Genomic DNA, 22,238 nt, shown 5'->3' on the forward strand with positions numbered 1-22,238 from the left:
GGCTCACTTCCCACAGCACTGTGTATATGTATTATAACCAATATCCTATAGTACAAAATTTTAGGGAATTTTTAAAACTTTATCTGTTATTATTTTGAAAACAGGAGAACGGATATACTAAATAATTGATTTGCATTAGCTAATTATTTACAAATAATGGTGAAGCTATGTTATCGGACTGTTACTTTTTCTGGAATGTTCTATTATGAAAGTACAATTTGCCTCAAAAAAACCATGCAAATTACGATAGTTGAATATCAATAACAAATCATGTCCTTACAGTAAAAATCAATTACATAAGTATTTTTTTAAAGATACGATTGAAAATCATTCCGACTCACTGTCACATGTACAAACTGACTAAACACATGCTCCAGTGTACTGTTCCCACCGTGCAATGACGAAAAGCACTGAGTGTGTACGTAAGAGAGCGAGAAGGACTTCCGGTATCTCCAACCAATGAGGTGATTCCACATGCGGGCACCGAACACCGCATTCGAGAAGAAACGCTATTGGTGCTGATGAGGACGCTGCTGATTCCGCAACACACAGGCAAAGCGGGCGACGGGAGCCAAGCTGCAACTTACCCACATGTTTAAATCATCCATTCGGACGCAATTTTTCCGGGAGTCGCTGTTTTAAATGAAAGGGACAACATTAACAACATCCAGCTGAGACAGCAGCGTTGATATGGTTTTTTTCTCCAAGGTCTCACGAGGCAGCTAGCGAAGCAAAGCCGGCGAATTCAAGCAGAGCCAAAGGACCAGAGGCAATAGTTAGCTAGCTTTAGCCAGTTAGCCGCTCGCTAGCCCGGGAGCCGCTAATTTGTCCACTCTCGCCGCACACCTGTGCGCCGCGCTATCCTGTGTTGGAACTACTTAGCTCGTAACACTCATCGCTGTGGGTTTCCGCTTAAATATATATCTATTTTTAAATTTCAATTACGGTGACACCGAAGGAGGGGGAGTTAGAAAACCCACCTTGATAGGTTGAGGTTGGAACCAGCCAACTAAGCGGTGTCCTCAAGTGGCCATTCACCATGGACAACGCACACACAAAGACGGTGGAAGAAGTTTACAGCTTTTTTAATGTGAACGAAAGCACGGGTCTGAGTTTAGAAGAAGTGAAGAAACAACGGGAACGATATGGGCCAAACGGTAAGGAGCTGGTTTACATAGGTTTGTTCAAAAACAAGAAGCTATTCTCCCGGCGCCGCGTTATGGCCCATGGCTCCAGATATGTAACAGGCGAAAGAGCAAAAAGGAAGCTTACGTCACCATGTGCATGTTGAAATACTGGAAACCATCTCTTCTGTGACCAATTTTATGAGCAACTTGTCTTTATCATCCTACTACAGTATCATTGGCTGTTGATGTACTTCACTTGTGCTGAAATATGCTATTATGTATCAACTGCTTAACTTTAACTGCTTGTCCACCTTTTTTGCCTTCGTTATGAATGGGATGATCTACAGAACTACCAGCGGAGGAGGGTGAGTGAACCATTCTGGATGCTTTGGGGGGGGGATGACATGCATATGTTTAAAATGTATCACACTTAAGTTTGATGTTAACCCTCCCCAGGTAAATCACTTTGGGCACTAGTGATTGAACAGTTCGAAGATTTGCTTGTGAGGATCCTTTTACTTGCTGCCTGCATATCGTTTGTAAGTATAACACATGTTATGTTAGCAGTGCGGGTGATGTGTGCAGTGGTCTTTCAGACAATACTGGCTATTCATAGTGGTAATAATCAGTGAAGAGGATGTGACACTTGTACACTGGCAGTATTTTAATGATAGAATAGTGAGAGAGTCATTCATATGGAATACTTGAATAGAAGCACTCTCTCGCCTCAAGACTGATTACTTAGTACAAAATGTAATACTAAAACTTGGCTTTCAGCCAGTTGAACATCATTTATGTTCATTTCTACCACCATCCTTCTTTCAACCGCTCAGTGATGAGTTTAGAAAGCTTTTTTTCCCCTTTTCTCTCCACAGTTCAGCTTTGTCAGCCTACACATTGTATATAGTTATCATTTTGCAATTGATTCTGTGCAGATTATAGCTTAGGAAGAAAACTGTTCAAAATAAGAAAAGAAAGTCACCCAGAATTTGTCTGGTGACAAAACCCAGATTCATATTTTTCTTTTTTCTGATTCTGTGCAAACACGGCATTGCTCTTGAAGCTAATCATAAATTATCGTGGCTTCTTCAAGCATGTTGTTTTTATAGAGATTCTGTTAACACATCAATGCTCCAGAAGTCTGTAATTCAAAAGGAGCACTGACGCTGAGGCAGTTTGAGAATGGGTGAATCTGCCACTGTAACAAGTCTGAATGCGTGGCGTGTTGTTGACAAGAGCAGCAAACACTTGGCTGTTATAAAGAGAGAAGGCGACAGACACATGAGAAGTCGGTATACTTCAGTGGTGATTGATTTTACTGGTAACATACTGCTACAGTATAGCGAGGACTAATATTTGGAGTCATTAGTTGTCCGGTATGAACAAACATAACTTCTGAATGCTTTATATTCTTACCACCAATAAGTGGCGATCCCCAGCGTAGAGTATGCTTGACACAGTGGTAGGTTGAGTATCCTGTGGCTCTGCTTCTACTCAAGGATTGGCCACTCTCCCATTGGCTCAGACTATCCTGAGACACCAAGGCATGGTGACAACAGCCAGCTATGCTTTTCAGAGCTTATAAATCATCAGCTGTAGTACTCGGCCTTCTCTCAGTCACACCACATGCAGACACATTTACTTCAGTGTGAATATGAAGTTATATGCAGACATTTGTTAGATGTTACATTAAAACATTCAGGAACTGATGGGTGGAGTGTAAATTTCTTTAGTATAAAGTCTAAATTTGATGTTTGATTGGCAGTGTTGAAATAGGTTGGAGTAGGAGAGAGGCAGTTGACACACTTCTCTCCTGGCACAGTTTCTAAAAGAAGGGAAAGTGATTAATACCCTCTCACACACTTGGCCCCGTTTGCAATGCTGTCAGAAGCTGGCTTGGTATAAAATTTTAAATGATTATTGATGATTAAAATAATTTTTCCAACCACTATTAAGGCAAAGTGAGATTCTACCACAACTCCACCAACAGGCAAAGTTCATGGCAAACAGTGTAAGGAAATAACAACATGAACCTGACAATTACTATTGTCCAGAAAGTTGATTGAAAGGCCTCAAGTCCAAATTGTAAGTAACTGATCATAAATAAATATTCAGTGTAAGCCACAGTTTGACTTGTTTAATTTTGTTTGGCTGTGAGGTTATGTTTGCTGGTTTCTCACATTTAATTGATTTATTGAGTTCTTTTATAATATTTGTTCTATAAAAGGGTTGTAGCATTTCATGTGACATAAAGCTGGAGTCACTGCGCTTGTGGAGCTATTTGTCTTGGGCCATTAAATAGACAATCAGCTGAAAATAGCTGTGACCTTTTCACCTCCCTTTTCTCCATTCATGTGAATGACGCAATGTGGTGTTCAGCTCTGATATTTTCTGTTTCATGTTGTGATTTCAAAAGTCCTTTGTATTTTGATTTGGTTGTAAAGGGGCAGGTTTTGTGAATTTAGGCATCTTCACCATCAAGCCTGCAAGCTTGTTCTACTCGAGTCAACATTCTTGCAACTCTGTGAAACAAAGTAAACTCAAATGATACAACTTCAGTGAATAATCTAAAATATAATTCTGTGTAAATACTTTTTCTGACATATGCTAGAATATTCATTACTGGGTGTTCTTGGGTAAAAATATGCCATATCATCCCAGGCCAGGGACTTTAGTGTTACTTATAGCTCACACTTAAATATAAATTGCTTGCATTGTGTTTGATTCCCTTAATTTCTGTTTTGTCTGCAGGTCCTGGCCTGGTTTGAAGAGGGAGAAGAAACCGTTACAGCCTTTGTGGAACCTTTTGTTATCCTCCTTATTCTCATCGCAAATGCCATTGTAGGAGTTTGGCAGGTAAACGAAATTGCAGTTTTGAATCTGACTTCACATGGGTCATTAAAACTTGGCTACCTGAGTGAAATTTTCATGTACTGTTATGAATACTCGGCTTCCTTGTAAGCAGATAGGTTTTCCACATAACATCACACTTAGCTTAGATTTTAACCAAATCTACTAAATGGTGCTTAGTGGGGTGAGCAGGGAGTAGTTTTTTTTTGTTTTGTTTTTTTTCCCTACCAGTTTCTGTCTTGCCAGTTATTCATCGTGCCATTAAAAAGCTTAATATCACAAAAATATGCATAGATGTTGTGTAGCTTGTAGAAGTCTCTCTTAAGAGGAAACTAATAATGTTATGGACAAAGAAGGTTTGATCAGATTACCAGTCTCCATTATTCAGATTATCTGACAACTTATTTGCACTTCTTCCTGTCTCCTCATCCTACGTATGCTTTGCAGTCAGAATAAATCTGTCCCCTCTCCATCAACCCATGTATTCCTAGTATTAGTTGTTAGACTACATCAAGACTAGTTTGGATTTTTTTTCCTGATATTGCCTGTTTTTTGTTTTGTTTTTGTAAGATCCAAACAACATTTCAGAAATGAAGAAAACATAACCTACCAGACATAATGTTTTATTGGCTTCTTATTTAATTTTATCAAAGGATTATCAATGTCTGAGGAACAACTAGGGGTAGCCCTTCATGATAAACTGCGCTTAATATCTGTAGACAAATTAACTTCTTCCCTGGGGTCAGGATTGAAAGATCAGGCGTTTTGTTAAATAGGTTTTCTTCTCTCACTCGGTGCTGATGTAATCCAAACTGCACATTTGCTTGTTAAAGCCACCTGGGGATAAAATTCCAATTTACTATTTTGATTTATTTATGTGATTATAAACCACACCACACTATATTTCGTCAAAGACACCTGGTAGGCGGGTGTATCTCCGCTGGATTGCCTGTAAAAGTAAATGTTCGTTGAACAGTCCTGCTGAGGCTTGTGTAAATGGTGAGCTGTTAAGTGCCTGTTTGCCTTTGCTTATTCCTACAAAGCCACTATGAATGATGTAGAATGGAAGGGTGATCTGTTTGCTGCTTATCATGTTGGTGGTGGTTTGGCGCCTGTAGTTTTGTATATGTTGCTTAGCTTCCCTTAACTGGCCTCACCTTTACTGGCAGCCATTTTAAGAGCTTTGTATCCATTTTTCTGTGCTCCCTTACAAAGGTCATAACTTGTGTGCCTGGTCTTGTTATGTCTATTCATGTGCAGCCTACTTACCGCTATGTTAAGAGTTGCCACTCAAACTATGCAGTCTGTAAGCGATCGGCCAGACAAAGAAAAGTGAAGAATGGTAAGGAAGGAAAATGGTGAGACTGAAAGGAATATTTGGGAAAACTGATGTAAAAATGCAGCTGTAGTATTTAAAATAAGGACAGTTTTACATAAATTAGGGGTCCTTTGAAGGTAACTGTAAAGTGTTTCACTTCTGAAAATGTAGCATTCCTACTATTTCAGCCTTTTGCAACACCGCAGTGTTTACTCTGCTTCACTTCCTCTCCTGGTTCACTTTGTCGGTTTGCTTACATAAAGATAACTCTCCATTATGTACATTGTGAATAGCTGTACACTGACTATCCGAGAGTCGTTTTAGTTTCACCTCCCTTTTCATCCTCAGCCTCTGAGCTGCATGTGTGGTGCTAGCTTGTTTTTAAGTCGAATTCCTGTTTCTACTTTTAAGGAACGAAATGCAGAAAATGCCATCGAAGCCCTTAAGGAGTATGAGCCAGAGATGGGGAAGGTGTACCGCCAGGATAGGAAGAGTGTCCAGAGAATCAAGGCAAGGGACATTGTGCCTGGGGACATTGTGGAGGTGGCAGGTAAGACTAAAAATATCAGGTGTACACTAATATAAAATAATATTCCAGATGTTGTTAGATGCTGCCAGCTTGTCATGAAAAAAAGCAAACGACAAAATTAAACACACTGTTCAGGATATATTGTGAGAAATTTTTCATCTTTTTGTCGCTTTGGTTCAGGTCATTGAAATCGCAACAGGAAGTGCAAAGCAACATAACGATTGTTAGATTTATTCATGTTTTTTTTTTCACCATGCTTTTCTAACAGGATAGAATGTAATTTCCTATTGATTGGTCTACATCAGTATCTGGTTTTAGTTTCCTTTTTTAAACTGATTGCATGCAGTATTGGTAATTCTTATCTAAAAACTTAAAGCTGTTTAAAAGCATGGCTGTAGTCCAGCAGTCATGTGCTATTGTTAAACATAAGATGATTACAGCTCTGTAAACATAACCAGTTATGATGTGCTTTTTACAGTGTTCAACATGTAGACATACAGCTGATCTCTCATCCTGTTTATCTCCCTAGACTATTTCAGAATAATTGTAGTACCAAGTAAATTATGCAATACAAGAGCAGCGGTTCAATCTGTTACTGAGCGTTAGTTGGCTGACCTCAGCTTGGATAGAGCCACACATGTTTATGCGTTTTGCGTCACTGCTCCTCATTACTCTGTGTTGTGTGTTTTCTTACCAAGACTTCATTTGGTCTCTTTTTATCTTTTATCTTTGTTCTTGTACTCTGTCTTGGGTTGTATATTTTTTTCCCTTTATTCCAGAGGAAAGCTTAGCGGAGTGTGTCTGTAATGTTTATCACAAGCTTACAGAACGGTTGTAGAATGAATGAGGATCCACTGCCTCTAAAGTAAATGCTGTGCTGTGCTCTGACAGATTTGTACTTGAAAAACTATCCCAGTAGGGCTGTTCGATATAACGATATATATCAGATGACAATATAAAAACGTCTGTTTCATTTTACGCTATCGTTTGTTTCGTGGTGTCGCAAAATAAACTGTTTACGGCAATATTTTTTCATCGTTTTGATGGTCACTGTAGTGGCTTTATTAATTTCTTAAAGTTCTCTCTTTCGCTTATATTTTATATAACCACACTACGGCACAAACGGCGGCCTTTACAACTTATGTCTAAAAATGTATAGTTTCATATATCGGTTAAAACACTCGACTCCAGCTACATGACGCGCAGCTGGAAACACTTGATTCAAGCTGCCCGAGATTCACAGAATTTACAGAAAATGTTACATTTTTGTGATTTATATTGTTATCGGGACGATAGAATTCTTATATTGGGATATGAGATTTTGGTCATATTGCACAGCCCTAAATCCCAGTATAACCTGATGGATTATATTCACTTTTTGTTTTTATTTTTTAAAATTTGCCACTCTTCACTCATTTTGTCATGATATGATAAGTTACAAATGCATCCATCATATCATGACAAAATGAGTGAAGATAAACCAAAATGTAATTGCTTCTGCCTGTCTGACATGACCTGAATAGATCCACTAAAGATAAGTATGAAGTACTTTAACCATATATTCAACAATTATTAACATTCAGCAAATCTGACATTTTAGTGGGACGGTCACTAATTCAAACAGCCCACTTTGCAAGCTTTATCAATGCAGTTAGATCAGTGTGATTTAGGGTCTGTGATAACAGGATGTTTGCGTGGCCATTAATGAGATAAATGGTTCCTTGAGTACTGACAATAACATGATTAACGAATTGTGTGCATATGTTTTTGTTATCAGTGTTGGTGAAACCAGTAAGTTGTATGTGTTATAAAACAGGATAGTGATGGGTATAATGTCAGTTGCAAAGTACCCTGCTGGACTGGGGTGCATGTGGTTTATATCTTTCTTTCACAATCTCAGATGCTTTGTCAGACCAGTTGTGAAATGCTAAGCTGAAGTGTGTGCTGAGTGTGTGAATTGCTCTGGTTTTGTGCCTTGCAGTCCGTCATTTGTATAGACATTTTTTTCTCTCACTCTTGCTCTCTTTTCACTCACTATAATCCATAAGAGCAGTTTCTATCTCAAAATTGTCTCAATAGAAACACTAGTTAGTTATTCATTATTAAATTAAATTGTCTCACAGCTGATATTAAACAAAAATCCAGTCTGAGTAATTTTTGTGAGCAAGAGGGTCAGGATCTGGCATTGTCTGGGTATAGCTGCTGCTGCTACTGAGAAGAGCAAGCTGTTACTGGATGCCCTTGCTTTTCTAAAACTACTGTGAAAGCAAACATTAAAAATGTCTCCGATATATCAACATTCAAAACTGAAAGCAGTAAACACAAATTGGTAGAATGAGTTGATGTTTTATGGAGCTCTGATATGCAAAGTTCAGGCTAAACACACTGGCCATCCATTATATTAAAAATGCAGCCACAACAGTGACTGATTAACATGGTGGTAGTTTGAAATCAACTCTGAGCAGAAGTTAGCAAATGGGGAAGGAAAAAAATTGGTTTACCCAACAGTCATTGTTGCATTTTCCAGTGTGAGTGGAGTCTTTCTCCTACTTAAAAAAATAAATAAAAAAAATGTATCAGGCCAGAAAGGCTGACGTAAAACTCCTTAAAATCACTCTGGAAATTGTCCTATTAAAAAAAATTGGTGTGATAAGCACACATTGAACAAACAGTTAGCCTGTGCGTTTCACCGTTTTCCATCATAAATATTTTCAGGTGTGTTAGTTTGTACCAGTGTACTCAAACTGTGGGGCAGACCTCACTGAGGAATGTAAACAAGAGTTTGCTGATGCAATTACTGACCTGTTATTTACACAAAATTCAACTTGCATCTTTCTTTTTCATTTTTTGGTTAATGATTGATTAAAAATGTGGAATGGAGGGCTTGAACTATTTTTAACATCTGAATCAGGGCATGCCAAAAAACATGATGGCTGTTGGTGTAGATGGAGATTAACTGCTAAAATGCTCATCTTGTTAGAGATCAACTTTCCCGTTAAAATCTTTTTGAAATGGAAACACATTGGTGTCAGTGTAGCAGCAGCTGATTTATTTTATAGGCTTTGTTCTCTTAACTGCGTACTTCGTTTCCTGCGTTAATGTACTGGTTTTATTTGCTTTCTGCACTCGACTGACATAAGAGACAATTCTTTGTTTTGTTTTTTTCTTTCTTGACATATAAAACCCATCAGCTCTGTTCTCATTGACTTACAGTTTTAACCCCAGCCTTTGGCCAGTGGTCACCATTAATGTGTTTTAGCCCAGAGGAAGAGACTAGACAGGATGTAACATGTAGAAAAGATACAGATTCAATTTGATGAATAATTTCTGCTCCAGATGGCCAGATTTCCTCTCTCTTTCAGGAGTGCAGGATGGCCTGTTTATTGTCATCACCCCAAGGTATTTCTTTGTTGATTTTTGGCCACGAGAGAGGAAGAGGAATAAATTAAGGAGAACAGAAAAGTTGACAAAAGTATTGATCCATTGTTGTAACTTACTAAACATTACATGAATGGACAATGTCCTGTGTTTGTGTGTCCTTAGGGGTTGTCTTGAATTCCCCCCCCCCCCCCAAATTCTTAAAAGAAGTAGAAGTCATTGGGGAGGTGGATGAACTCATGAAAGGTCCCAGGAGACTGGAAGCCTACGTGCTAGCACATCAGAGAGTCTGAGTCACTGGGAGAGAAAATATACAGCCCTCACTGGACCCCCTGTGAGTGGGTGCTTGTTGTCTTGATTACAGACAGATTCATACATCCTGAAATTCAGGCTATATTTTAAAGTCACATTGAATCATGGTTTTGGTCCACGATAAGGTTGGAAAGTGGGAACACAGACCCTGAATAGTGTCTGAAAACAGCTTCTGTCTTTAGAAACTGATGTGGCCTTATCGGTTAAGTTGCTGCCTGACATTTGTCCTGCACTCGAGGGAGCAGATAATACAGATAAAACCCTTTTGTTCACAAGGGAAAGGAAGGGGGTCCCAATCCCAGGGGCTGTCCACTCTGGAAAAAATAAAATGCCTCTAAGTTTATACAGCTGCAGTCCTGGGTGACTGCAGCAAATTTTGTTTTGTAGATAATTGAAAAATATTTAGAGTAATTACTCTTAACAAAAGGAAACAGCCACTGCACAGAGGCACTGTTAACTGCAGTTTATGCTTATCGACCTAATATTAACTAATGCATGCTTTTCCTTTTGGAATTAAAATACGATCACAATTCCCAGATAAGCAAGCTTGTCATGATGATGAACATATTGTACATCGTCATTGGGTAATGTATGCAGTTAAGGGTCTTACTGTTGAATAGCATTTATAGTCTGTGGTTGTAGGCAGAGTATTCTGTGTATTGTCTGTGAAAGTGGGTTAGTCTGCTTGCTGTGACCTTATTCCTAGTATACACCAGTGGATTGAAAATAGCGACATGCTTCACTGTTACTCTAAGGTAACAACAAAATAAACTATCACAGCTATGCAGATGACACACAAATATATATCACAATGTCACCAGGAGACCGAGGCCCTGTACAGGCTCTTGGTAAATGCATTGAGGAAATCAATAACTGGTTGTGCCACAATTTTCTCCAGCTAAACAAAAACAAAACTGAGGTAATAGTCTTTGGCGCCAAAGAAAAACGATTACAGGTCACCAGAGAACTTCAATCTATACATCTAAAAACCACAAACCAGGCGAGAAATTTGGGTGTAGTGATGGATGCAGACCTAAACTTAGAAAAACACATTAAGACAATAACAAAGTCAGCTTACTGTCACCTCAAGAATATATCAAGGATAAAAGATCTGATGTCTCAACAGGACCTGGAAAAACTAGTCCATGCATTCATCTTTAGTAGGCTTGATTACTGTAACAGCATCTTTACAGGTCTACCTAAAAAATCAGTCAGACAACTACAGCTCATTCAGAACTCTGCTGCTCGAGTCCTCACTGAGACCAAAAAAGTGGACCACATCAGTCCAGCTCTGAGGTCTTTACACTGGCTGCCTGTCCGTCAGAGGATAGACTTTAAAGTTCTGATGCTGGCCTATAAAGCTCTGAATGGTTTAGGACCAAAATACATCAATGACCTCCTGACCCAGTATGAACCATCCAGATCCCTCAGGTCATCTGGATCCGGTCTTTTATCAGTTCCCAGAGTCAGAACCAGACACGGAGAAGCTGCATTCAGCTTTTATGCTCCTTATATCTGGAACAAACTCCCAGAAAGCCTCAGATCAGCTGAAACACTCAGTTTATTTAAATCCAGGTTGAAGACTCACCTGTTCTCAGCTGCATTTGAATAAAGCACCAAATCCACACTTTAAGCTTAAATTTCAAAACTTACATTTAACTACTGATTTTATCTACTGTTCTGATTTTATCTGTTTTGATTTTATATACTGTTGTTTGTTTGTTTGTTAATTAGTTAGTTAGTTTATTTGCTTGTTTTATTCAATTTTAAATCATGCTTTTTATTTGTTCTTGTTTCTAATGTCTCTGTAAAGCACTTTGAATCACCTTGTTGTTGAATTGTGCTATACAAATAAACTTGCCTTGCCTTGCCTAAGGTAGGAGGTTTTCTAATTAGTGAGTTTTAAAAGTCCCACAGGGCCTTCTAATATTTCCAGTGACTACAGTTCCTAATTTCTTTTTTGTCCTCCCCCATACTGCACTTGTTCATCTTCTTCACTGTCTCATATCTGTTAATGGTATTTCGTTTGCACGCAGGTGACGATGATAAGGATTTTGACAGTGTTTGGACAACTACAGAACCAAATTTGGTAGTACAGCTGGTGCAGTCCACGAGCATTACACTTAACATGAACCCAGCATTAACACGCTACAGTAATAACATTTTTATATGAATTGTGCGCTGTACACATGATGTGAAATGGTGTGGTGATCAGCTTATATTGGTTTAGTTTTAAGTAGAATTTCCTCGCTTAATTCTGTTGGTGGCAAAAGCTGTCACCAACTCACGAGACTTGTCTGAATTAACGAGCTATCTGTATGCAAGGACATGTCATATTTGTTTCTATTTCAGCTTATCTGACGTAAAACGGGTTTTCCTTGCTTAAAAAAACTTTTTTACTATCCCCCTCTTCAAATCCAGCTGCATGTTTTCAACTGATCAAAATAGTTTTCCCATTTTTGGATGTGTGGTTTGCAGGACTCATCTAATCCCTCTTCCCATTCCTCTCCTACATCCTTTTTCTCTTCCTCTTCTCTGAAGGGTACCGCAGGCCTAAGGGTTGGTTTACAAGTCTGTCATCACTCTCCATTATCCAGGGGTCTATTAAGAGCTTCTGGGTCATTGCTTTTACCTTTACACTTTTAGGCCATGTGATGTTTTAGTGCATGATGAAAATAGTGTTAGTGTATATTTGAATCCAAAGTGGCTTTAAAAAAAAAAACACAAACATTTAATTTAAAAAACATTTTTAAGGTGAAGTTTGATACCTGAAGCACAAGTCTAGTAAGACTTTTTAAATGTTTGTATTTCCAGCCTCATCCCTGAAACGTTCAGTAAGTCTTTGCAGATCAGACCCACCTGCATGAGGAAATCATACAAAGTAGTGGTTGCTAATAAGTCTGTTGCTTTAATTGTACTTACTGTATTTATTCAGAGAAAACACTAGTTTGAAATTTGGTGTGTATTTGCATTTTGTGATCGTGTTACTGGGGCTCACTGAAGCCCGGTGTTAGTGGAAAAAATGAGCCACGATCTACTTGCATCCTGTGCAGGAGATGAGTGGAACATTAATCATTTTTGAATTCATGGCGCTCTCAGGCTTGAGTTTGATTATTTTATTACTCCCAGGGAGCATGAGATGGGATAACATGGCAGTTCATGTGTTTAGCATTTGTGTGTGGTGATTAATATTTATTTATAGCTTTTAACCCAGGTTTTCCTTTTCATGATAAAATACTCTAAATTTAGTAGAGTATTTTTACATGTGGGGTATGTGCATGCCTCAGCATAATGTTGCATCGGATAAATACAAAACTGCTTTTGTAAGTTGCATTGTTCAAAGTATCTATTCATTAGTTGTCAGTCCCATTCAAAGATGCATTTAAGTTGTTAAGAGGTACTTAGTTATATCCTGTTTTGTTTCTCTCCACAGTCGGCGATAAAGTGCCTGCAGACATCAGGCTCACTTCTATCAAGTCAACCACACTGAGGGTAGACCAGTCGATTCTTACAGGTAATTTCAGAGTTCAACCATTTGCTTTTTTAAATATTTACTTTGTATTTGTGAGCTCTGTGTCGTACCCACAAAGAGTGATTGTACATATACCACCATCTTTTAATGCTTTTCCATAGCTTTATATTTTATGGTTTCTTTCTTGTTCACGCATTGCTGCTTTTTTTTTTTTTAAATTTATTTTTTCGCCCAGCTACCTCTAACCTTTTGATCAACCCAGACATGTAACAGCAGGAATAAGCACCTTGTCTCCTTTTCTGCACATTTCATTGCACTTAGTTGTCATGGCTGCTCAGCTGTGACAAAAATGAGTGATGTGAATAAAAGGTAAATGGATGATTCTGTGGGTGGATAATTGGACAATGAGGTAGATGGAAAGAAAAATAGAAGGGGAGAATATTGAAGGATGGAAAATGTAGGGGAGAAGAGTTTATGTGAACCAAGTCCTTAAATCGCTTGTCTTGCTCCGCTGCCTTAATTGGTAGCAAATTCCATGGGATATTTTAGTGTTTGAGCTATTTTTCTCCCCTCTTTCCTTCCCCATTCATGGCCATGCCGCCTGTCAAATGCTCCCTGCCTTACTCTATCAGAAAATGTGCAGTCTTGCACAGTTGATTACACACAGAGACATACACACATCAGATGAGGGGTTTGAAAGGCAGTGGAATTGCAGTATTTGATAATTGTCGGGCCTGCTCAGTCAGCTGCAAAGCCTTTTCTGCACATATCTGCCCAAAATGTCAACCAACCATCACAAGTACCACTACATGCTCTGCTGTGTAGAAACTGTGCGTCTGCTTCCCATTCTCTTATCTTTTGTTTTCCTCTACCTGCAGGAGAGTCTGTGTCTGTGATCAAACACACAGACCCAGTGCCTGACCCGCGTGCTGTCAACCAGGACAAGAAGAACATGCTGTTTTCAGTGAGTCACTCACTAGACCATCTTAGGTGGTTTGGTGTCATTTTACACTTTTACGCTTTTTTTTTTTTTTTTTTTTTTTGAGGGGGAGCATGATTCCTCCTTTCCATCTTTTCTATCACCCAGAGCACACCTATAAAAGCAACAGTGTGCTGCTATTTACATTTTAAGCGTCTGTTTTTGAAATTTGTTTATAAAAGTTACTTCTGTGCGTCTCTAACTGGTCTCAGAGAAGTAGTTATTGACAAAGGGGAAAAACTGTCTTAAGATTTTTAGTTTTCTACTGCCTCTTTATTTTCCCTCATTACTCCACCAGGGTACCAACATTGCAGCTGGTAAGGCTGTCGGTGTGGTGGTTGCCACAGCTGGCAACACGGAGATTGGCAAAATCCGAGATGAGATGGCTACAACGGAGCAGGAGCGTACACCCCTGCAGCAGAAGCTTGATGAGTTTGGGCAGCAACTCTCCAAGGTTATTTAAATTGCATTGTTTTGCTTTTTTAAAAACAAATGAATAAAAATCTAATGTTTATTCCATTTGATATTAAAAGATCTTTAAATAAAAAATAAATTTTTAATTCAAGGTTATTTCACTGATCTGCATTGCTGTGTGGATCATCAATATTGGACATTTCAACGACCCGGTTCATGGAGGTTCCTGGATCCGAGGTGCTGTCTATTACTTCAAGATTGCTGTGGCTCTTGCAGTAGCTGCAATTCCTGAGGGTAAGCTGGACATTTGCAAATGTAGTTCTGTCCTTGATATGCTTGCTTCATTTTCCACTACTTCACGAGACGACTAAAGAATTTTCATCATTTAATAATCCTCTTTTCTGCTGTGGCTCCGCTGTTGCTGTTTTGCAGGGCTGCCGGCTGTCATCACTACCTGCTTGGCTTTAGGAACACGGCGTATGGCCAAGAAGAATGCTATTGTCCGCAGTTTGCCCTCTGTAGAGACCCTTGGCTGTACATCTGTCATCTGTTCCGACAAGACTGGCACACTGACGACCAATCAGATGTCTGTGTGCAGGGTAAGAAAACAGTGGGCAGTCGTTTTGAGTGCATGACGGAAGGAAGATGGATCGTAGTGTATCTTTAGTGGATTTAATGTATTTTTGTCACACCAACATCTAGGCACATCAGCGAATCTGAGTTTGGTTTTGGGGTTACTGCTAAGTCCACACTGAGGAAAACTGGTTGGAATCTCTTGGTTTTTATGTGCTAAAAATGCCTCACTGTGGATCTGTTAAATGGTATACCACTGTAATTAAACATTATGTGATTATGTTGAGTGAACATAACTTAATGTGGAGTTTCCTAATATTTTCTGGACTCTGAACCCAGCAACTAGTACTGAATTGTGGTAATATTAACTAAACACTGTGTCACTGTTTGACTGTAAAATTCCCCCAATTCGTCTTTAAACATAGTGATTTACTGAGCAATAAAGCCTACTCGGGCTGAATGGCTAACAATAACACAATGAAAGAATTGAGTTTTACATATTTGGGGATGAAATGAGATTCAGAATTACAGGTGTTTCTTTTTTTTTTTCCATCCCTTATTAGTGCATGAATAATTTTATACTGCATCTTTTTACATTCTGTTGTAGTACAGCAGAATATGTATTCTTCCCCCCTTTTCCTTCCATCTTTTTCAGTGCTCTCAGCCCCCACCCTCATTCAGGCAGCATGCTGATCAGTATGCAGTAGTTAGTCACTTGCAGCAAAACCAGTAGAGTTGCGTAACTGACCTTGTGTCTCTTTCGGCTGCCCCTGTGTCTCTATCCCTTGCTCATCCTTTAATTTTCTGCAAGCTACCTCTGCAGTGGCCAAGATGCTGCTGTCCAACTAGGGCACTACTGAAATTTGCTGCCATGAGTGACCGAAGGCTTCTCTTCAGTGCAGTGCCCTTTTCTTGTTCTTGTGTTTTGTGTAGGACAGCCAGTGACGTCACTGCCTTTTGAAGTCTTGCTAGTGCCTGAGGATAGTGCAGCCATAATGCCAGCTCATCATTTTATTCAGATATTTCTATTTTCATCCCCTGAGCAGCTTTGTTCTGCTCCTCTCAGTTTGGGGCAAATGTGGAATGAATAATCCATGTATGTTTGAATTAATGCACACTTCTGAATGACATTCCTAACAGAGCTAGTGCTATCTGCCTGAAAACCTCTTTGTTTCCTCTCATGTTATCCTTGCTCTTGTTTTCTGACATTTTTGCCATATTAATTTTATGTTTAAGCAATATTTATAGGCTGTAATTATGTGTTAGGCAAAGAATCCCTGTGTGGAGTCCTAACTTGTTGTAAGATGACATTTATTGAACCCTCCCATCAAAGCCCTTTGTGGTGTCTGCTTTGGCTCACCATTTCATCATTACACTCTGTTCAATGTTAGAGTGGACTGAAGGTTTCTTTGATGTCGATTGTAGTCTGATGCCATCTGCTGGATGCAGTGTGCATCAGTCTCTCAGCTTTCCCCCTTTGCCATCTTCGGACTTTGATACTCGAGTTATAATGTAATGAATACAGCATTGCACACATTGGACAGGAGGAGCTGGACGTGATAGTGGAAGACGTTGAGTTTTTCATTGGGAGCGATGAAATGAGTACATCAGAAAGACTGCTTAGGTTGAGCATTTTGGAGAAAAGAGTTACAGAAGTAAGGTTGAGATGGGTTGGTGGATGTATTGGACAAAGGATGTTGAGGAAAGGGTGAAGACCTCAGAGGTGGTTTGTGGATGTAGTGTGAAAAAGGACATGTCTGTTGCTGTTTTTCTTTTCTTTTTTTTATTGTACCTCTTACATTCAGAACTGCAGAAACCCTGAAAGTTACTTGATGATCTATCCATCTCACTGTATCTCTAATCCCTAGCAGGGAGACGGAAGCGACCCCCTAAAGGGAGCAGCCAAAAGTTATTTATACAGACAATAAATATGTTATGTGTGTTTCAAATATTATAATAAATTCAAAAATGTTTCTTTTGTTCCTCTAGATGTTTATCATTGATCGGGCAGAGGGCGATCACTGTTCATTAAAGGAATTCACCGTTAGCGGCTCCACATATGCCCCAGATGGACAAGTGTGAGTATTCAGTCTTCTTCTATGCCTCTAAGTTTTATTTGGGGCATCTTATAGCAAGATAGACATAAATGCTAAATTTCTATTTCTGCAAATGTGAGTTTCCTAACTGTTCCTCTGATATTTTTTTATTTTTTTGTTTAGATTCCATGATGGAAAAACAGTCAAATGTTCCCAGTATGATGCGTTGGTGGAGCTGGCCTCTATCTGTGCTCTCTGTAATGATTCCTCGCTGGACTTCAATGAGGTTTGCAGTATTAATGGTTCTTGATCCTTGAAATGACATTTACATGTTTTGTGTGGCAATTTCCACATAAAAGATTAACATTGGTTGTTTTTTCTTCTTCCCAGGCCAAAGGTGTGTACGAGAAGGTGGGTGAGGCCACAGAGACGGCTCTCACATGCCTGGTTGAGAAGATGAACGTGTTTGATACAGACGTGAAAGGCCTCTCCAGGGTTGAGCGAGCCAACGCCTGCAATTCTGTATGTAATTGAATGCTTTAAGTCTGCTTTTCCTTCTCTGTCAGTGTGCAAAAATGTACAGCTTTTCACTTTATTAGAGAAATTCTTATTGGTGGTTTGGTTTTGTTGCATATTTAGGTGATCAAGCAGCTGATGAAGAAAGAGTTTACCTTGGAATTTTCCAGAGACAGGAAGTCTATGTCTGTGTACTGTACTCCTAACAAAGCACGCTCCTCAGTTGGCAAGATGTTTGTGAAGGTAAGAAATGCAACTACTATGCATTATTACAGGATTTGAAGCCTTGACACAGCTGCATGTTAAATTATTATCTTAGAGGTTGGTCTTTGCCTTTCTCATTAACTGATTTGTTCCTGTTCATAGGGTGCTCCTGAGGGAGTGATTGACAGGTGCACGCACGTTCGTGTAGGCAGTAACAAGGTACCCATGACCCCTGGAATCAAGGAAAAGCTAATGTCTGTGATCAGAGAGTATGGAACGGGCAGGGACACCCTGCGCTGTCTGGCTCTGGCCACACGAGATAATCCCCTGAACAAACATGAGCTGATGTTAGATGACTCCTCTCGATTTATCGAGTATGAGGTGAGAGCTGAAGCAGATGGATCGGATCACTTTATTATCTGAAAGCAGTTTTTTGTTTTTTTTGTTTTTTAAAGTTCCTTAATCTGTGATTTTCTTATCTTGCAGACTGATCTGACATTTGTGGGTTGCGTGGGCATGCTGGATCCTCCCAGGGCAGAGGTGGCAGCCTCTGTTAGGCTCTGTCGTCTCGCTGGCATCCGAGTAATTATGATTACCGGAGACAACAAGGGTATGTGACAGTTGTATCTGAAAAATTAAAAGCGGAACAAATCAGAACACTCTGCTACTCTACAGATAATAAAAAAACATGGCAAATACGGCTTAACCAGCTTGTTTCTTTCCCAGACGCCTGAAGTAATAATTACTGCGTTCTCATGTATATTCCAGGGACGGCTGTGGCTATTTGCAGGCGCATTGGTATTTTTGGAGAAGATGATGACGTTTCCAGCATGGCTTTCACTGGCCGAGAGTTTGATGATCTGTCACCTGCGCAGCAGAGAGAGGCTGTGGTCAAGGCTCGCTGCTTTGCACGGGTTGAGCCTTCACATAAATCCAAGATTGTTGAGTATCTGCAGTCCTATGATGAGATCACAGCTATGGTAAGAAAAAATGGTGTTCTTCAGTCATGCATGCACGAAAGCATCTAAAACCAACCGTGCCATTTCTTTTCTAGATTTTTAATGTCTTATACCTTTTGGCTTTGTCACAGTTTTCTGCTGTTTTTCCCTTTTTTTTTGCTTAGATTAAAGGAGCACTTGGATAAAGACGAGTTTCATTTCATTTCAGACGAGTCATTTATTTCAGACTATAAAACTCTGAATATTTTCCTGTCCTGCTTTTCATTCTCTCCTCAGACTGGTGATGGTGTAAATGACGCCCCTGCTCTGAAGAAGGCTGAGATTGGCATTGCCATGGGCTCGGGTACAGCTGTGGCCAAGACCGCCTCTGAGATGGTGCTGGCTGATGACAACTTTTCCACCATTGTTGCTGCAGTTGAGGAAGGAAGAGCCATTTATAACAACATGAAGCAGTTTATCAGATACCTCATCTCCTCAAATGTGGGCGAAGTTGTCTGGTGAGAATGACTTGCTTTTACAAACACACTTCATTCTTCTGAAATAAACACACATTATGGTTTTAGGGCACTTGATCATTTGTCATTCCTCTTTTTTTGTGCAGCATCTTTCTGACTGCAGCTCTGGGCTTTCCTGAAGCTCTCATTCCCGTCCAACTGCTCTGGGTCAACCTGGTGACTGATGGTTTGCCTGCCACCGCTCTAGGTTTCAACCCACCAGACTTGGACATCATGAATAAGCCTCCACGCAATGCTCGTGAGCCGCTCATCTCTGGATGGCTTTTCTTCAGATACCTAGCTATTGGATGTAAGTAGTGAAAATCAAAGAGTGTACATATGGGCTATGTGATACTCTGCTTTATACTGTATACAGCAAATAATTTGCAAGATGGCTGCTGCTACTCCTATATGTTTAAGTTTTAATTGCTGTTTCGTGAGCATCTGTGCCATTGTCTGTGTATGAATGATTTTTTCTTTGTGTGCGTCAGGTTATGTTGGTGCTGCCACTGTTGGTGCTGCTGCCTGGTGGTTTGTTGCAGCTGAGGATGGACCAAGGATCACCTTTTACCAGCTGGTAGAGCTTAATAACGCTATCATGCTAATTTGCTGCACTTTAATATGCCAGATTCTTCTGTTGGAGAACGTTGCTGATCTTTTTTTTTCTTTCTGCCTCTTAGAGCCATTTTCTGCAGTGTGGTCCAGAAAATCCAGACTACCAGGGCATGGACTGCAAAGTGTTTGAGTCTCCTTACCCGATGACCATGGCCCTGTCTGTACTGGTCACGATTGAGATGTGCAATGCCCTTAATAGGTTAGGCATCTTTCCTAGCTGTTGATCTTCAGCTCCTCTTTTACGTTCACTCTCCGTGTGTGTGTGTGTGTGTGTGTGTGTGTGTGTGAGAGAGATGTTGGGAAATAAAGATTCATGAGTTTTTCTTTTCGAGTGAGTGACTTTTTAACAACCATCACCATTTGTCTGTGTTCCTCACAGCGTGTCAGAGAACCAGTCCCTGCTGCGGATGCCTCCGTGGGAGAACGTGTGGCTGCTGGGAGCCATCTGCCTCTCCATGTCCCTTCACTTCCTCATCCTCTATGTGGAACCTCTGCCAGTGAGCATTATTTTTCATTTTGACACAAAGAGTTTGTTTTACTGTCATCTGGATGCAGAGCACAAGAAAAGAAACATTGCTGTGTTGGCAAATTTCCTAATTCTGTTACTTTGTTCATTGCTGTTTCTGTTGTTTCTTCTTTTCCAGATCATTTTCCAGATCACACCCCTGAATCTGACCCAGTGGCTTATGGTGCTCAAGATCTCGCTCCCTGTCATTCTACTGGACGAACTGCTCAAGTTTGCTGCCAGGAACTACCTGGAGCCCGGTAAAGACCTGGAGAAGCCTGCCAACTCCAAAGGCTGCTCCCTGTCTGCATGTATGGAGGGAATCTCGTGGCCCTTTGTGGCCATTTCCCTCCCGTTGGTCCTCTGGATCTACAGCTGCGACACTAACATGGCCGACATGTTCTGGTCCTGACTGACTTGAGCACAACCTCGACTTTTCCATTCCCCACCCACTGCCATCACTTCCCTCTTTCCCTCTCCTCTTCTCTCTCTGCCTTCTGTAATGTGCGTAGCTAGTGCGTGTGTGTGTGCATTTGTAGAGTTAGTGTGTGTGCCTCTGCGTGCCACCACGTGCGTAAGAGAAAGGACCAACTTTGACACATAACAAATAATATAAAATGTTAACACTGAGAAGACGTCTGTTTTGAGGTGGTATAGGAATAATGAATGGGTGAGGCTTTAAATGTGAGTGTTAGAAGACCATCACTCCCATAGCTGTGGACTTTTTTTGTTGCTGGTGTGAAAGAAAATGTACCGTTGCCAGTTATTATTTTTGTTCATGTCAATATTGCCTTTATGGTTCATATTTTAATGATGGTGGGAATAACATGTCCTGTGTCACTACAGTATAAACAGCAAAATTCGGTCTTTTTTTGTTTTGTTTCCCTCTTGATGAAAAGGAAAATTAGGATATCAGAAATAATTTGATCTGTACAGAGACTGAACACTATTTTATGCAACTTTTTTTATGGCTTTGTAAATTGTTTGACCAGCGTGGCTTAGACATACCGCCTTGATTTATTTTCTGATGTTTACCATTGTGTCTTCAGTATAAACTCAGAACTCTTTCAGAGAGGACGAGCTCCATGTGGCAGACAAGGACGGGGGGGAAGGTTTGGGAGTGAAACATTTGAATGCTTAGCTAACAACAAAAAAAGACAACAAAAGAAAACCTTTGATAAACAAAAGCCGCATGTCCTGTGACAAAGCATGAACTGTATGTGTTTCTCATTCTAATTTAATTGTGTATGGTCCCCCATGTTAGAGCGAAAATTAACTTCATAGATGTTTTTTTTGTTTTTTTTAACTATAATGATCGAAAATAAGTAAGTTTTTCTGCACTGGGCAGAGCACAGCTACCTCAATATAAGATTTTTCTTTTGCTCATCTTGAGATACTTTTCCTCAACAGTCTTGCTAAAGCGTAACATCTGAGGTGTGCCCCTATTTGCTTGTGCAGAAAACAACGAACAAAATCTCTCGTCCCTCTAACATTTTAAAGAATATATTTTGTGTTGATTTGTGACATTAACTTTATTTGTGTGTGTGTTCTGAGACAGAACTGGGTGGGGATGTTGTAAGGTGACTACCATCTCCATGGCGTTTGATTCAAAGGATCATAATATTAAAATTTTAAGGAAGAATACTAATACAGCAGCTGCGCCAATGAATGGACTTTGGATTACAAATTAAAAAACGCCCAAATGTTGTCATTTTTGTTTTTTTACTTTAAGAAAAATACACTCATGAACCCTTTGAATCAAGTGTTTTCTGTCTTTATTTAATACAATATAGACCCATGATATTCAATATTATTCATATCCATTTTTTGTATGTGCATATAATACTTGAATACAGACCATTTCAGACATGTGAATGCTTCGGTTTTCTTGGCACAACATTGCAGGCATGAGCTATTCATGGCATAAGAACCTGTGTGTTTGACTCTTAGACTATTC

At 39.7% G+C, this 22,238-nt stretch overlaps 1 protein-coding gene across 1 annotated transcript; it reads left to right on the forward strand.

Annotated features, from left to right (window-relative positions):
* Positions 1-425: 425 nt before the first annotated feature.
* LOC113025867 (sarcoplasmic/endoplasmic reticulum calcium ATPase 2) lies at positions 426-22,152 on the forward strand. Its single transcript, XM_026174074.1, has 23 exons — positions 426-1,157; positions 1,475-1,492; positions 1,584-1,666; positions 3,879-3,983; positions 5,707-5,845; positions 12,948-13,028; positions 13,865-13,950; positions 14,264-14,419; positions 14,532-14,673; positions 14,812-14,978; positions 16,942-17,030; positions 17,172-17,274; positions 17,379-17,510; positions 17,628-17,747; positions 17,871-18,089; positions 18,195-18,318; positions 18,477-18,688; positions 18,944-19,164; positions 19,269-19,471; positions 19,653-19,738; positions 19,842-19,975; positions 20,156-20,273; positions 20,421-22,152. The coding sequence occupies exons 1-23, from the start codon at positions 1,040-1,042 to the stop codon at positions 20,691-20,693; spliced, it is 3,129 nt and encodes a 1,042-aa protein (XP_026029859.1). The 5' UTR covers positions 426-1,039; the 3' UTR covers positions 20,694-22,152.
* The last annotated feature ends 86 nt before the right edge of the window (positions 22,153-22,238 follow it).

The sequence above is a fragment of the Astatotilapia calliptera genome, chromosome 7 (assembly GCF_900246225.1).
Source record: "Astatotilapia calliptera chromosome 7, fAstCal1.2, whole genome shotgun sequence".
NCBI lineage: Eukaryota > Metazoa > Chordata > Actinopteri > Cichliformes > Cichlidae > Astatotilapia > Astatotilapia calliptera.